General features: G+C 42.5%; 1 protein-coding gene across 6 annotated transcripts in view; it reads right to left on the bottom strand.

The window, feature by feature from the left end:
• The window catches only part of LOC139575879 (DENN domain-containing protein 2B-like), a 77,485-nt gene that overhangs the window by 14,120 nt on the left and 46,425 nt on the right, over positions 1 to 16,940 (bottom strand). For 5 of the 6 annotated variants that reach the window (XM_071401270.1, XM_071401273.1, XM_071401275.1 and 2 more), the window contains 11 exons: positions 16,586 to 16,704; positions 15,870 to 16,088; positions 15,344 to 15,440; positions 15,137 to 15,181; positions 14,706 to 14,741; positions 13,991 to 14,175; positions 11,170 to 11,279; positions 10,650 to 10,719; positions 9,236 to 9,313; positions 2,847 to 2,987; positions 2,536 to 2,684 (listed from right to left, as the gene is read on the bottom strand). In XM_071401270.1, coding sequence (XP_071257371.1) covers positions 2,536 to 2,684; positions 2,847 to 2,987; positions 9,236 to 9,313; positions 10,650 to 10,719; positions 11,170 to 11,279; positions 13,991 to 14,175; positions 14,706 to 14,741; positions 15,137 to 15,181; positions 15,344 to 15,440; positions 15,870 to 16,088; positions 16,586 to 16,704 — 1,249 coding nt within the window. The remainder of the gene's footprint in view (positions 1 to 2,535; positions 2,685 to 2,846; positions 2,988 to 9,235; positions 9,314 to 10,649; positions 10,720 to 11,169; positions 11,280 to 13,990; positions 14,176 to 14,705; positions 14,742 to 15,136; positions 15,182 to 15,343; positions 15,441 to 15,869; positions 16,089 to 16,585; positions 16,705 to 16,940) is intronic. The other variant, XM_071401271.1, reaches the window with a different exon arrangement.

Below are 16,940 nucleotides of genomic sequence, written 5' to 3'. Positions count from 1 at the left end.
GTCTTGGGACTCGTTTGAAGTCAGTACAGCCATTCTGCCAACCTCTGTCTTAGCATAAGGCCAGAGGGGTGGTGGTATATGGCCAATATACCATGGCTAAGGGTTGGTTTAAAAACAATACTTTTATATCAAATCTTACCACAGTACAACCCAGTGGAGACACATTCCCTAACATGGCCTGTTTGGTGTTTTCCCTCCCTCAGATCCTTCTCCTATTGGATATAGATTACACCCAGACATACATCATGTTGTGTTGGAAGGGATTTCTGGGATTGAATTGCGTTCTCTGTCTCCCACGGGATCAGACCCTTTTACCAGTGAAGTCAGTGGAGGGTCTCTCCCTTCTCCCCAACATGGCCCAATGACGCCCAGAGTGGCTCCTTGAATCCTGTTTTCAATGGGAACTGAGACACAGGGGGTCTGGTCCGTGTTCTGGGGCACTCTGGCAGCTAGAGCTCCATCTATTGTGGTTCTGGGTGTGAGTCCTGGAGACTAAGTCCAGTTAGACACACACAGAAAGGACTGGTTGGTTTTGTGACGCTATTCCACAATGAAAACATATTGTTTGCCTTTATTCAGAACCTGAATAAGACCTGAATGGTGAAGTATGTCATTGTGTTGATACAAAGCAGGTTTTATTAAGTAATAGCATATGGTTTTCAATGAAGTTCTAACATTGAGCAGGGCTGTAGTCTGTAGTACTGTAGTCTGTAGTACTGTAGTCTGTAGTACTGTAGTCTGTAGTACTGTAGTCTGTAGTACTGTAGTCTGTAGTACTGTAGTCTGTAGTACTGTAGTCTGTAGTACTGTAGTCTGTAGTACTGTAGTCTGTAGTACTGTAGTCTGTAGTACTGTAGTCTGTAAAGACTCATGGTGCTGATTTTCAGTGTTGTTCACTAACAGTACCTCAGACACAGACTATTCGATACTGCTCTCAAGTCCTTACTGCTGTTCACATGAGCCCTTAGAAATGGGTGACTGATTAACAATCTTTGGGTGATGTGCAAACTGACATGAACCCGGGAGTCATTGTCTCAAACAGCAGAGTGACGACAAAAACAGCTTTCTCTGAGTCCCCCTGGGTGGAGAGAGGGCTGTCGTAAACAGGCCAGGCAGGGACCAGGGAGTGAACATGGCGCCATCAGTCACACAGTGACAGTGAAGCCATAGATCAGAGGGGAGAGTCGCTGCACACAGGAAGTACATTCCTTCCCCTCACAGTCACTGCCCCACTGATGTTTGTTTAAACTGTCCTCTGATATGTAGAGATTACCATTCAACACAAACCTGCCCCCCTCTAACAGAGCCCCTCAGCCCAGAGTGCTGTCCTATAGCCAGGGGCAGATTGCTGTGCCTGCCTGGTGGGACTCTGGCTCCTTGGAGATCCCTAGCTCAATGTTATCGGCCCCACCCCACCCCACCCTGCCTGCCGGGGTTGGACAGTGGCCCCCGGCAAAGATGACCCACTTCTGGAACCACATCAGTTGTGAGTACATGCAGGGAGAATTAATTTAACAGCTCTAACCCTGTTCCCGTGTGCTAAACCCGTTAAGCACCAACTGACAAACCCACAGTAGAAGGCTGCTATTTGCTGTGCAGATTGGGTGAATGGCAAGCAGCTCGACTGAGGAATTCAATCTGCCATCAACAGTTAGGTTGAGCCAGAGTGCACTGGCAGAGCGGCAGGGCAATCCCCACTATTGGAACTGTTATACATGTAAATTCTCTCTTCGAAGTTAGTCCTTCTTTAAAGTTCAGGATATGTCATCTCTGTGAGAGGAAATGCACCAAGATATGTGAAACAGTGTTATGATATCATAGTCAGTATCATAGTCAGTCTGTACATGTCCAGAAATATACAGATAGAGGATCCCTGAGCTCAGCAATGTTGTGGGTCTGAGAAAAGTCAGATCTCTGTGTGAATGTAAACAGAAAAGGGAAAATGTACAAGAGCATGAGATAAAATCCCTCTCATGTAAGGCAGATGTTATTGTAATGGGGTTAGAATAGGTGAATTCACTGCAGAAAAAGACAGTGGACTTCAGAGATAACTGAGGGACATTTTTGCTAACATACACCGTAATCCTAGACAGTAATTGATCTCACTCCTAGCCACCATGTGTGACAAGGATGAAGTATTCTAGGAACTATTTTTACTATTTATAGCCTAATGTCGGAGGGTTAAGATCTTTGTCGGGCAATAACCTTACACTACAATATGAGCAGGCGTTGAGAGCTCTACGTATTAGATTTCTCTGTAAATACTGTAGTTTCAATCATTATCTAACAATGACAACAGCCCTTAGCATTTCAGAACTACCTTAACAAAACACTGCATCTAAAGGTATTATTGAGCATTTCACTTGGCACAAGTAACCATCATCTAACAACTACAAGTTTCAACAACCCCCGCCTGCCTCTAACAGGGCATGACCATTAGTCAGGGACAGCTTCCCATGAGAAGGTGATTCAGTTCTCTCTCCATCTTTACTTATTACTAGAAGGGTTACTAACAATAAGAGTCTTGACGCTCACCTGAGTTTATCAGCCACAAAGATGACTCTGCGCTCCAGCAGCAGGGAGGCGAAGACCTGCACCACCTGACGCACGCTCAGGCAGCTGAAGAGACTGTCAAAGTCTACATGCTCCAGTCTGGAGTCCATGGGCCGGTTCAGCTCAATGACCTGGGGAGGAGAACACCACTAGGGGTCACAACCTGGGGTCACAACCAGTCATACATTTGCAGAGATCACAGGTCATGCTCAATTAAGCATACATCGCATTATCTTCATGCATCATCCTTCTTTGATGGAACCTTAGTAACCATGGGCTGATGTTTCTCCAACCTCATTCCCTGCTCCAGGCAGGAAGGTCTTGACTTTGATGGTCTTCCCCGGCGCTGGGAAGGGTGACTCCATCAGACTCCTCATGAAGGGGTAGACCAGGGCTGCAGAGATCCCCCTCCGCCTCTCCACCTCATCCAGGATCTACACACAGCACAGGACAGGAGGTTGAGAGTTAGACCACACAGCACAGGACAGGAGGTTGAGAGTTAGACCACACAGCACAGGACAGGGGGTTGAGAGTTAGACCACACAGCACAGGACAGGGGGTTGAGAGTTAGACCACACAGCACAGGACAGGAGGTTGAGAGTTAGACCACACAGCACAGGACAGGGGGTTGAGAGTTAGACCACACAGCACAGGACAGGAGGTTGAGAGTTAGACCACACAGCACAGGACAGGGGGTTGAGAGTTAGACCACACAGCACAGGACAGGGGGTTGAGAGTTAGACCACACAGCACAGGACAGGAGGTTGAGAGTTAGACCACACTGCACAGGACAGGAGGTTGAGAGTTAGACCACACTGCACAGGACAGGAGGTTGAGAGTTAGACCACACTGCACAGGACAGGAGGTTGAGAGTTAGACCACACAGCACAGGACAGGGGGTTGAGAGTTAGACCACACAGCACAGGACAGGGGGTTGAGAGTTAGACCACACAGCACAGGACAGGGGGTTGAGAGTTAGACCACACTGCACAGGACAGGAGGTTGAGAGTTAGACCACACAGCACAGGACAGGGGGTTGAGAGTTAGACCACACAGAACAGGACAGGGGGTTGAGAGTTAGACCATACTGCAGACACAACACTCAACATTTCAAACAGAAAGTCCCAAATTCCCTATATAGTGCCTTATGGACTGTGGTCAAAAGTAGTGCACTAAATAGGGAATAAGGTTTCACTCGGGATGTAGATTGAGAGTCTAGTAATAGACCAAGACCAAGTACATTCAGTCTGTACAGCCAGTAAATGTAAATGGTAGCGTGTTGCTGTCTGAAGTAAAGCTCTTGCTATTGTCTGGAACCAGGCTACCTTTCCCCCTTTTGACAAATAGTATGAATTTCAATCTGTGGCTGTCTGATATACAGTGGGGAGAAGAAGTATGATACACTGCCGATTTTGCAGGTTTTCCTACTTACAAAGCATGTAGAGGTCTGTAATTTTTAGGTACACTTCAACTGTGAGAGACGGAATCTAAAACAAAAATCCAGAAAATCACATTGTATGATTTTTAAGTAATTTTTGCATTTTATTGCCTGACATAAGTATTTGATACATCAGAAAAGCAGAACTTAATATTTGGTACAGAAACCTTTTTTTTTCTTTTTTTTTTTAGGGGTGGATCAGCTTAATATTGCGGAAAGAATGTTGCTTCCAATGTAATTGTCTGCATCATTTCCAATCCCCCATATTTTTGGGGGTAAATATATATATCCATACACGCATGCATACATATACACATACACATACCTATATAGACATACATACTTTTTAAAAGAATATACCTTTATTATTATTCCCCGCAACCCTACCACCGATCCCCCAATTGGAGTAAACTGATAAACACTTCTGCTTTCACCTTCAATTTATACATCTTATACCCATTTTACAGACACAGTCTACTTTATAATAGTTCTCTCTTGTTTGTTCTTAGTCCTTCCTCTATTTCTGTTGTCCATCCAGTTTTATTTCCACTTGTAACTGTGCTATTTCACAAAAGCTCCGCACCTATACACATTTCACAGATCCCGTATGCCCTACATTGTTTATCTTGTTATTAGTCCCACCCTTCAGCTCCATTCAACCCCTCCCATCTATCTTCCAACATCATCCATTTCAGATTTTTATTTGCCATATATTTTTCAACTGTGCTCTGATGCTTCACAAAATATTTGAACCTTCCTATTCTCATAGCTTCTACAGATTGTAAATTAAAAATAAACATTTTTGCTAAAATAATTATTATATTATTGATTGATTGACTATGGCTTTTCAAATCCCCCAGTATTGCTATCTGCAGCGTTAGTTCTAGGCAAATGTTGCAATTCTTCAGCCATTCCTGGACCTGTGACCAAAAACGAGCTACATATGGACAATACCAAAAATAAATGATCTAATGACTCTGCCTCCTCACAGCAGAATCTGCAGAGCTGGGAAGATTGTATCCCCCATATATATAACATTCTATTAGATGCAAGAATTTTGTACAGTAATTTAAATTGAAAAATTCAAATTTTTAAATCCGGCGTTGTTTTGCGTATCAATTCATAAACCATGTGCCATGGAATGGGTACATCGAAAATCTCTTCCCAACTATTTTGCAATTTATAATGGCACAGCTGTCCGTTTTTTGGTCCTTAAATGAAATTGGTATATGTTTTTATTTATCACACTTTTCTTTAACCATTTATGTTCTTTAATATAGGACCGACATACAAGTTCCTTACTTTTTCCCCTTCTACTTGCCTCTTCCATTTTTGTGGTAATGCTGCAATTAATTGGTTGTAATTTTGGGTAGAGCAGACATTTCCATATGTCTGTGTTAGCTGCATGTGTGACATAACTCCACCAGTCCTATTTATGATATCATTCACAAAAATTATACCTTTTTTTAAACAGTTCTTTGATAAATACAGTTTTTTTTTAAATCAATTACTATATTTGAATTTAACCACAATATTTGTTGTACTATTTGTTCCGTCCTTTCAGGTGGATTAAACTGAAATTGCAACCAACTTTCTAAGGCTTGTTTAAAAAATAAAGATATTTTGGAGATTATTTCCTTTTCTAACAACCGAAAGTGAGCAGGTGTAATCTGAATAAAGGGGAAAAGGCCCTTCTTGAACATAGGATGAGACATTCGTACCAATTTACTAGAGAACCAGTTTGGATTTAAGTATAACTTTTGTATGATTGATGCCTTTAGTGAGAGGTCTAATGCTTTAATATTTAATAATTTCTGCCCTCTGAATTCATATTCGTTATATAAATAGGCCCTTTTAATTTTATCTGGCTTGCCGTTCCAAATAAAATGGAATATTTTTTGTTCATATAAATTTAAAAAGCAGGTCACTAGGTGTAGGCAAAACCATAAGCAAATAGGTAAACTGTGATATGACTAAAGAGTTAATCAGGGTGATTTTTCCACAAATAGACAGGTATTTTCCTTTCCATGGTAGCAAGATCTTATCTATTTTTGCTAACTTTCTATAAAAATTTATTGGAGTGAGATCATTTCTTTCTTTTGGGATTTTTATACCGAGTATGTCCACATCTCCGTCAGACCATTTAATTGGTAAACTACATGGCAATGTAAAATGTGTATTTTTTAGTGATCCAATACGTAATATGGTACATTTATCATAATTTGGTTTTAATCCAGAGAGGATAGCAAAGGTATCTAGATCCTCTAAGAGGCCATGGAGAGACTCTAGTTGTGGTTTTAAAAGAAAACATGAATCATCAGCGTACACCTTAGTTTTTAAGCCACGGATTTCTAATCCCTTAATATTAATGTTTGATCTAATTTTAACAGCTAACATTTTGATGGCAATAATAAATAGATATGCCGATAGTGGACAACCTTGTTTTACTCCTCTAGATAGTTTAAAACTTTCTGAGATGTAGCCATTATTTACTATTTTACACCTAGGGTTACTATACATAATTTTAACCCATTTTATAAGAGATTCCCCAAAATTGAAATATTCTAGGCATTTATATATAAACTCCAGTCGTACTTTATCAAAAGCCTTTTCAAAATCAGCTATGAAAACCAGGCCTGGTGTCCCCGATATTTCATAATGTTCTATTGTTTCCAGTACTTGCCTTATATTATCTCCAATGTATCGTCCATGTAAAAAACCTGTCTGATTAGGATGAATAATATCTGACAAAACTTTTTTTATCCTACGTGCCAAGCATTTTGCTAGGATTTTTGCATCACAACACTGAAGTGTAAGAGGTCTCCAATTTTTTTAAATGGACTGGATCTTTATATATACAACTTGGGTCCTGTTTCAGTAATAATGATATCAGACCTTCTTGTTGCGTGTCTGATAATCTACCATTTATATAGGAGTGGTTAAAACAAGCTAATAATACAGAAACCTTTGTTTGCAATTACAGAGATCATACGTTTCCTGTAGTTCTTGACCAGGTTGGCACACACTGCAGCAGGGATTTTGGCCCACTCCTCCATACAGACCTTCTCCAGATCCTTCAGGTTTCGGGGCTGTCGCTGGGCAATACGGACTTTCAGCTCCCTCCAAAGATTTTCTATTGGGTTCAGGTCTGGAGACCGGCTAGGCCACTCCAGGACCTTGAGATGCTTCTTACGGAGCCACTCCTTAGTTGCCCTGGCTGTGTGTTTCGGGTCGTTGTCATGCTGGAAGACCCAGCCACAACCCATCTTCAATGCTCTTACTGAGGGAAGGAGGTTGTTAGCCAAGATCTCGCGATACATGGCCCCATCCATCCTCCCCTCAATACGGTGCAGTCGTTCTGTCCCCTTTGCAGAAAAGCATCCCCAAAGAATGATGTTTCCACCTCCATGCTTCACGGTTGGGATGGTGTTCTTGTGGTTGTACTCATCCTTCTTCTTCCTCCAAACACGGCGAGTGGAGTTTAGACCAAAAAGCTCTATTTTTGTCTCATCAGACCACATGACCTTCTCCCATTCCTCCTCTGGATCATCCAGATGGTCATTGGCAAACTTCAGACGGGCCTGGACATGCGCTGGCTTGAGCAGGGGGACCTTGCGTGCGCTGCAGGATTTTAATCCATGACGGCGTAGTGTGTTACTAATAGTTTTCTTTGAGACTGTGGTCCCAGCTCTCTTCAGGTCACTGACCAGGTCCTGCCGTGTAGTTCTGGGCTGATCCCTCACCTTCCTCATGATCATTGATGCCCCACGAGGTGAGATCTTGCATGGAGCCCCAGACCGAGGGTGATTGACCGTCATCTTCAATTTCTTCCATTTTCTAATAATTGCGCCAACAGTTGTTGCCTTCTCACCAAGCTGCTTGCCTATTGTCCTGTAGCCCATCCCAGCCTTGTGCAGGTCTACAATTGTATCCCTGATGTCCTTACACAGCTCTCTGGTCTTGGCCATTGTGGAGAGGTTGGAGTCTGTTTGATTGAGTGTGTGGACAGGTGTCTTTTATACAGGTAACGAGTTCAAACAGGCGCAGTTAATACAGGTAATGAGTGAAGAACAGGAGGGCTTCTTAAAGAAAAACGAACAGGTCTGTGAGAGCCGGAATTCTTACTGCTTGGTAGGTGATCAAATACTTATGTCATGCAAAAAAATGTGAATTAATTACTTGAAAATCATACAATGTGATTTTCTGGATTTTTGTTTTAGATTCCGTCTCTCACAGTTGAAGTGTGCCTATGATAAAAATTACAGACCTCTACATGCTTTGTAAGTAGGAAAACCTGCAAAATCGTCAGTGTATCAAATACTTGTTCTCCCCACTGTATATGGAAAATAGCAAAGGAAAATCCCACCCAATATGCCCATGTGTCTGTCTGTGTCAGACCTGCCTACTACTGTCTGGAAAGTTTGTTGGAGAGACACACTCACATTCAGAGTCATATGATATCCCCTCCACTCCCCACACACCCTCTGTTCCCGGTGAAATCAAACACTCCCATCTTTCTCGCCTTAACTAGAAAAGCACTTCAAACTCCGTGGAAAACATTTCCTCTCTCACCTACGCAGGTCTCAAGCCCTCAAAATGGTGCCTTCTGAAACCTACACCCCCACCTGTATGAGGGCTGTTCCACCCTCACTGTTGAGGTGCCTGTGCTGTCACAAGACAGAAACAATCTATTGTATTTATGCATCCTTTTGGCCTTAAATTAATATGAAATGAAACTGACTGACAGTTTCTTGGCACATTTTAGTACTCACGACACAGTAATAAAAAGTTATTTTCATTCATTAGATATGTCTACTACCTCTTAATTGTTTCCATTAACACAGGCCTTATTCACTTCAAATACACTGTTCATAGAGGATTCATGAGGAGGCAGATAAGGCATGGAGTACTTAAACACAATGAGCACTCTGTTTCATGTTAGCTCAACTCAGGAACAAGTGAAGGAAACAATTGAACTGGGAAATCAGAGAGTGGAAAAAGCAGAAAATAAGGTTTATGCTGGACAGGATGCCTTTGAGTGGAAATGCTGGCACAGCCTCAACTAGTTCATTCCTGGGAACAGTGGCCTCGGCTCGGCTCAGAGACAGGTAACTGTGATGATGGCTACACTAGGGTGCGCGCGCGCGTGCGTGCGTGCGTGCGTGCGTGCGTGCGTGCGTGCGTGCGTGTGCGTGTGCGTGTGCGTGTGCGTGTGCGTGTGTGTGTGTGTAAGCATGAACTCACCTTGGAGAACAGGTGGAAACAGCCCAGTCGGCTGATGACGCAGTACACCTCAGGAAGGCGAGGCCCTTTCCCACTCGGCTGGAACAAGGGCACAAATTAAGAGTCTCGTCAGTCACTGGGGAAGAGAGGCTTGTAAGGTAACACAGACAGTAATGTGGCAATAGATACTAACATAAGATACTTGGTTAGGTTTATAATGCAACATCAATGAGAATATACTGAAACACTATCCTACACACAAACTGTACTTTCTTTTATTCAGATAAAGTACCAGGTTAGTTCACAATCAGCTGTGGTTGAACAAATATTTATAAATCTGGTCTTTCAGTTGCTGGAGGTGGACGTATTTAATCTGGAGAGACTGAAGCTTCCCATTGTAAACTAAACACAGGTGCTGCAGTCTCTACACAGTTAATGATCACCTCTACCCTCCACACTAAACAATCACAGACCAATCTACTCTGGAGCCAACCAGGCCTCCTGGATCTATCCATCTCCTAACACACACACATCTGCACGTGCACACACACACACGTGCACACACACACACACACACGCACACACAAATTAACACATGCATACATATAAAGAAATCCCGATCCACTTGTCCATATTAGGTATGCAATTTTCTCCTCTGCTTTCTCCAAATGGATGATTAAATCAAGCATGTGGAACTTGGTTAAAGTCCTTAGGAATGTGTTGTTCATGCCAACTCCTTAGACTTCCACCAGGGAAGGAAGGAGCTGGGTTACCGGAGAGGAGGAAACTCACCTCTCTCACAGCATCAGGAGTCGTCTGATCTACAGCTACTTAATGTCAGCAACTACTGAGCTCAATACAGTCAAGTAACAGTCAGAACTGAGTTTAAGAATGGCCCCCATCTCGGTCTACGCGACACACAAATACAGTAGGCTATTAAAACACACTGACAAACCCTACAAAACATACACGCTTTGTGAATGTACACATTCTTGGGCATAACAGTGACATTAAAAAAAATCACAGCAAGCACAACATCCCACACAGCCATACTTTCTGAACTGTGGGCTCGTCATAAAACATCAAATGACTAGAAACCCTTACAGGCGGGTTGTGCTCTACAATGACAAACTTAGACATTTCATGGTTTGTTTTTCGGCATTCTTCTCCTGAGAAACTCTCATGAAACAGAAGGAGTCCAGTTTTACTAAGATTCATCCCGACCGTTTTGAAAGGCAAAAACGACCAAGCTTTGTTACATACAGACATTCAAATTCACTTTATTTACTTTCTCTCCTATTCACACCCAGTTTGGTGATGCAATAACACCTCAATGGTCCCACAGGAAAGAAAAAAACCTTGTCAAAACAAACAGGGCTGGCTCAGCAGGGTGTGAACAGAACAGGGACCAGTGAACTAATGGTGGCTTGCTTACCAGCAGACGCCTGCAGTACCCAAACCTCCTGCTGCCATCCTCTCCAGTCAACATGAACGAGAAGGTCTCACTGTACCGACACACACACACACACACAGTCTCTGTTATAGTCAAACCAGCATACAGATTGTAGAGATTGAACAGTGATCAAAGGAAACGTAGTGTTGGATCTCATTCACACTTTAGGGTTGGTGAAGTAGCACAGTCTCTGTGGCGGAGAGAGAAGACTGTTTTAGGGACCCACGTTGTCAGGAGCAGGAGTGAGAGTAAGAATCTACCAGGATTTCATGAAGATAATGGCATTACATTTTTGTGTTTTCTTCCTAATTTTACTCGTTGATATCTAATCATACTATCGATTTGTTCGTTTTTTAACCTTAATCTATATATGGAACACTTGTGCATCACAACTGATTAGTACCCATCTGGTTCAGGCAAGGAATGGGACTAATAGGCCAACAGTGTGGTGGTGAGCTTTCCTCTGTGATGCAGTGGGGTTGTATAGTAATCTGTACTGTACCTGCTGTATTCAGACACTGGGGTCCAGTCCTTGGCATCTGGAAAGCAGAACTGGGGGATGGCTTTGAGTCTCTGCTCTGCCTCCCTCATCAGCTTGGTGGGCCTCTCTAGCTGTGAGACGAGATGAGAAAGGAACAAGAAACGTCTCAGTCAGAAACAGACCCAGACGCTTACAGTCTACTAAGTCTGTCCTCTTTACAGGGTCCCCAAAAATGTCCCCTACAGTAAGAATAAATGACCAGCCTAAGCATTCTCCCACACAGGGTCAGCGCCTCCTCCCCTTATCACCCCCAACCCCCTCTCTACCCCCTCTCCCCCCGACGTCATTGGGTCAGGCTTTTCTCTGGCAGAGAACCAACATACCGATATCTCCCAGAGGATTCTATCACTGAACCAAATCTTAAATAACTTAAAAAGAGATCTTTGAGTAAGTAAACACTTAACTACCATAGAAACCGTTTCCTGGTTACACCACTTACTGTCAATAAACTCCGAAAACTCCCTCAACCCGTATGTTACGGCCATGGCCCTACTCTTCAGAAATATCTGCATCAACAATGGCTTCAGAAAGTATTCACACCCCTGGACTTTTTCCCACATTTTGTTGTGTTACAGCCTGAATTTAAAATGTATTACATTTAGATTTTGTGTCACTGGCCTACACACAATACCTCATAATGTCAAAGCGGTATTATATTTTTTAGAAACATTTACTAATAAAAAAAAAATTAAAAGCTGAAATGTCTTGAGTCAATAAATATTCAAACCTTTCGTTATGGTAAGCAAAAACAAGTTCATGAGTAAAAATGTGCTTAACAACTCACATAAAGTTGCATGGACAAAAATTGCGTTTAACATAATTTTTTAATGACTTCCTCATCTCTGTACCCACACACTGTAACGGCTTTCGTCTGGTGAAGGAGAAGAGGACCAAGGTGCAGCGTGGTAAGTGTTCATTTTAATAAACAAAATAAACTGAACACTGAAATGACAAAAATAATAAAGAGCGAGAACGAAAACGAAACAGTTCTGTAAGGAATATGCACAAAACAGAAAACAATCACCCACAACCAAAATGTGGAAAACAGGCTACCTAAGTATGATTCTCAATCAGAGACAACGATCGACAGCTGCCTCTGATTGAGAACCATACCAGGCCAAACACAGAATTGGAAAACATAGAAAAACAACATAGAATGCCCACCCCAACTCACGCCCTGACCAAACCAAAACAAAGACATAAAAAAGGAACTATGGTCAGAACGTGACACACACATACAATTATATCTAAGGTCCTTCAGTCAAGCAGTGAATTTCAAACACAGATTCAACCACAAAGACCAGAGATGTTTTCCAATGCCTCGTAGAGAAGGGCACTAATTGGTAGATGGGTAAAAAAATTAAACAGACATTACACTTCGGATGGTGTATCAATACACCCAGTCACTACAGTCCTTCCTAACTCAGTTGCCGGAGAGGAAGGAAACCACTCAGGGATTTCACCATGAGGTCAATTGTGACTTTAAAACAGTTACAGAGTTTAATGGCTGTGATAGGAGAAAACTGAGAATGGATCAACAACACTGTAGTTACTCCACAATACTAACCTAAATGACGAAATGAAAATAAGGAAGCCTTAACAGAATAAAAATCTTCCAAAACATGCATCCTGTTTGCAATAAAGCACTAAAGAAAAACTGCAAAACATGTGACAAAGAAATTAACTTCATGTCCTGAATACAAAGTGTTATGTTTGGGGCAAATCCAACACAACACATCACTGAGTACCACTCTTTATATTTTCAAGCATGGTGGTTGCATCATGTTATGGGTAGAATTATCATCGGCAAGGACTGCACAGGGTTTAAAAAAAATCAAAAATAAACTAAATAGAACTAAGCACAATCAAAATCCTAGAGGAAAACCTGGTTCAGTCTGCTTTCCAACAGATACTGGGAGACAAATTCACCTTTCAGCAGGACAATAACCTAAAACACAAGGCCAAATATACACTGGAGTTGCTAACCAAGACAACATTGAATGTTCCTGAGTGGCTTAGTTACAGTTTTGACTTAAATCAGCTTGAAAATCTATGGCAAGACTTGAAAATGGCTATCTATAAATGATCAACAACTAACTTGACAGAGCTTGAAGAATTAAAAAAATAATATGCAAATATTGTACAATCCAGGTGTGCAAAGCTCTTAGTAGACTTACCCAGAAAGACTTAGCTGTAATCGCTGCCAAAAGTGATTATAACATGTACTGACTCAGGGGTATGAATACTTATGTAAATTTGATATTTCTGTATTTGCTTTTTTTATGTGCTAAAATTTCTAAAAACCTGTTTTCACTTTGTCATTATGGGGTATTGTGTGTAGATGAGTGGTATTTTTTATTTATTATTAATTTTGAATTCAGGCTTTAACACAACAAAATGTGAATAAGTCAAGGGGTATGAATACTTTCTGAAGGAACTGTATGTGCTGGACTAATGTGGCCATAATGGCTACTAAAAGTAGATTAGATAACACAGACGTTTTTGACCGCCAAAATCAATATTGTTCTGTATGAAAATGAGCCACTTTCAATTCTATTTCAACATGCAAACAACATTGGTAAGGGTCTCCGACCTCCATATATCACAGATCTCAGCATACATATTTCTGTAGGTCCAGTGAGTAATGTCTCAGAAGAAACAGTTATTTACCAGGACCCCTTCCTGTTTAAATCTTTTCTCTCACTTAAGGGACTTGACACTGCTGTCTGACCCATGACCAAGGGGCCCGAGGGTCCAGAATACAGTTTGGTTGTTCCCTTACCTTGGGGAACTGGTAGGTGACTTCGGGAAAGAAGGAGCTTTTGGTGGGCTTCTTCTTGAGGGACACCACCACAAAGTACTCAAACAGCTCCCTCTCCTGCCACTCAATCAGCTGCAGCTCCAGTGTGCGGTAGCTAGGGGCCCTCCGCAGCATTGACTGCAGCTTCAACAGCCTCTGGGTGTGGGCTGGGGAGAGAAGAGAGAGGGATATGGACAGTTCAATCTTCAGCACAGGGTTGTATTGACAAAATGCATATCCCAAACACTGTGTATACACAACTGACACCAATCACAGCAAATAGTGCACTACAAGCCATGAAGACTGACAAAGAGCTTACAGTCCAACATCCACTTCCCAGCTAACAAGACACATTCCCATAACTAATGAAATGTTACCATTGGATTCCCCTTAGGTTGAGAGAGAACATAATGAGAGAATGTTATCCAAACATTATTGGAACATATTTAGTCAAGCATGATGTTTCCAAAACCATGTTACGATGTAAAAGGAAATCAAACATTCAAGGACCCCTGAAAAGTTGCCAGGCGGTTCCTGGGATGATTTTTAAAAAATCACAAAATGCTTTGAAAACCAAACAAATGGAGGTTAAATGATTGTTATCTCTAACCTACCAAAAGCATTCTGGGAACCAAAACTTAACCGGATTTAAAACGTTAGCTGGGTTTCAACACACTGATTAAACCTCTATACTCACACATGTTTATCCTCACACAGTCCAACACATAACAACCTAAACACAGATTAGAGAGAAATACAAACCTTATAGTTCACCATAACTGTCATCACAGATGGCTTGTGTTTAAAACAGAGTATGAACAGAATCAGCAAAGAGTTCGAACATAGTGCATTTAGTATTTATTTGAAAGAATGACAGTTGTATAGTCTATAGCACATCCATGACATCTTCATTTTGCCTTTCAGTTACATTTCTGTGATCCCTTTAGTCACAAGTCACTTGATCGATGTCTCGTTCCAAACACCGACTTGTCAAAACAGAGACGTGCGCTTGTTGTATCTGCTGTGAGTGGGACAAATCCTCTGTCTGTGCAGAAACAGACAGCTATAGACCAAGTGCACCATTGTTCTCCAGGGACTGAGCTTCAACTGCATACTGTGACCTCTCACCTTTGAACCTGTCATCAGAGTCGCTCTCGCTCTCGCTGTTGTCATCTGTAAACAGATCGGAGAGAGAAAAAAGGTTTGTTTAGGGTCAGGGGTCAACTCTACAACTATGTTTATGCCATACAGATGAGATGACTGGGGGAGACACAAATATTTACTCCCTGATCCAGACAGTGGATGGAGAGAAGGAAGGGAGGAGCCCCTATGTACCTCTCAGAGATGCCGTCTCAATATTAGACAAGGACAGCTTCTTCAACCTCTTCTTCCCTCTCTTGGTAGAGTAAATGGAGTTGATTCTCTGGACAATCTGTAAACAGTGAGAGGAAAGGGGAAGCTCAGTGTGTGTACAACCTACAGTAGAGGACTATCTGATCTCCTGTGGTGAAACTCTTCAAAGTTGGCTCCATTCAGTGTGTGGGAGGAGGAAGAGATAGACATAAAATCCTTCTCAGTGCTCTCTCTCTCTCTCTGTATGTCCAGAACTATCCCTGGGATATGGCTTGTGTTTAAAACAAAGTATGAACAGAATCAACAAAGAGTTTCCATCCCAGTGCATTTAGGAATTATTCAAAAGAATAACATTTGTATAGTCTATAGCAAATCCATCTTCATTTTGCCTTCCAGGTAGATGCATGGCCCCGTAGATACATGGCTTGCAAGAATAGAATAGTCCTTGAGGAGATCCTCATGGAGAGAACAGGTTCATTCCTACAGCCTGGAGTGTTTTATATTGTACCTTGGGGATCCTCCGGTGCCTACGGGAGGCCAGGGTGTCGCTGGCGCTGCTCAGGCTGTCATCCAGCAGGCAGCAGGGGGAGGGAGAGACCCCCAGCTGGGGCGGCAGCAGCAGCATGTCATCATGGCTGTGTCGCTTGGACAGGCGGGATGCCCGGTGACTCTTCTTGTCTGTGGGACCAGAGAGGCGCAGGGACTGGCTACTGGGCTTAGAGGGCAGCTGTGGAGGGGGAGAGAGAGGACAATACTGAGGCAGTGTCCCAGATGGCAACCTATTCCCTTTATAGTGCACTATTTCTGACCAGGGCCCATAGGATGACGCAATGGACCTTGGTTTGGTCTGGGATTGACTGAGGTTTTTGTCATGACAATAAGTAATCGTACCCAATAATACAATATATTTTCCTCACCGCACAGTGACCTCATTCCCAGTTGAACACAAGGAAATTCTAAATCATCTTTCCTACGACGAGACAGTGCCCATCCATATTAAAGCAGCAGAGCCAAACCTACATTTCCAGGCAGACTGACAGTATTTTACTGGAACTCCACCAGGTTTCAACATATCAAAAGGCTTCTGTAGCGCAAATAATGAGAAATCTAGCTGTGAAATAAGATTATTGGAGGATCCTGTCCAGGTTTCAGAGATCTTACTCCAGTCTGAGGCAGAGTTTTACTGCAGGAAAATACCTCAGTTCTGCTAGCTAGCTGGGTTACCTGAGGAGGTGAGTTGAGTTTCTGGGAGGTCCAGGTCCGGTTGCTTTCCGGTACAAAGCGGTTCTTCCGACCCAAACTCCTCCTCTTCAGGTCCACGTCCTCGTACGGGTTCTCCTTCTCTGTGTGACAACATTAAGAAAACAGATTAAGGTCTTAGATAACAGCAGCAGCTGTTCAGAAGGATCTGTTAAGGTTCAGGGAGAAGGAAGGTATTTGACTAGACAAGACAAAGCCACAGGGGCTTCAGGCCAGAGTCTGTGTGAGATGACGGGGGGCAGGAGAGGGAGTTGGGGGGCAGGAGAGAGGCTCCCAGTGGTGTAGCTCAGATCAAATTTTTTATTTTTTTATTTCACCT

This window comes from Salvelinus alpinus, chromosome 5, assembly GCF_045679555.1.
Source record: "Salvelinus alpinus chromosome 5, SLU_Salpinus.1, whole genome shotgun sequence".
NCBI classification, from domain to species: Eukaryota; Metazoa; Chordata; class Actinopteri; order Salmoniformes; family Salmonidae; genus Salvelinus; species Salvelinus alpinus.
This window is presented reverse-complemented; position numbering and strand designations above follow the sequence as displayed.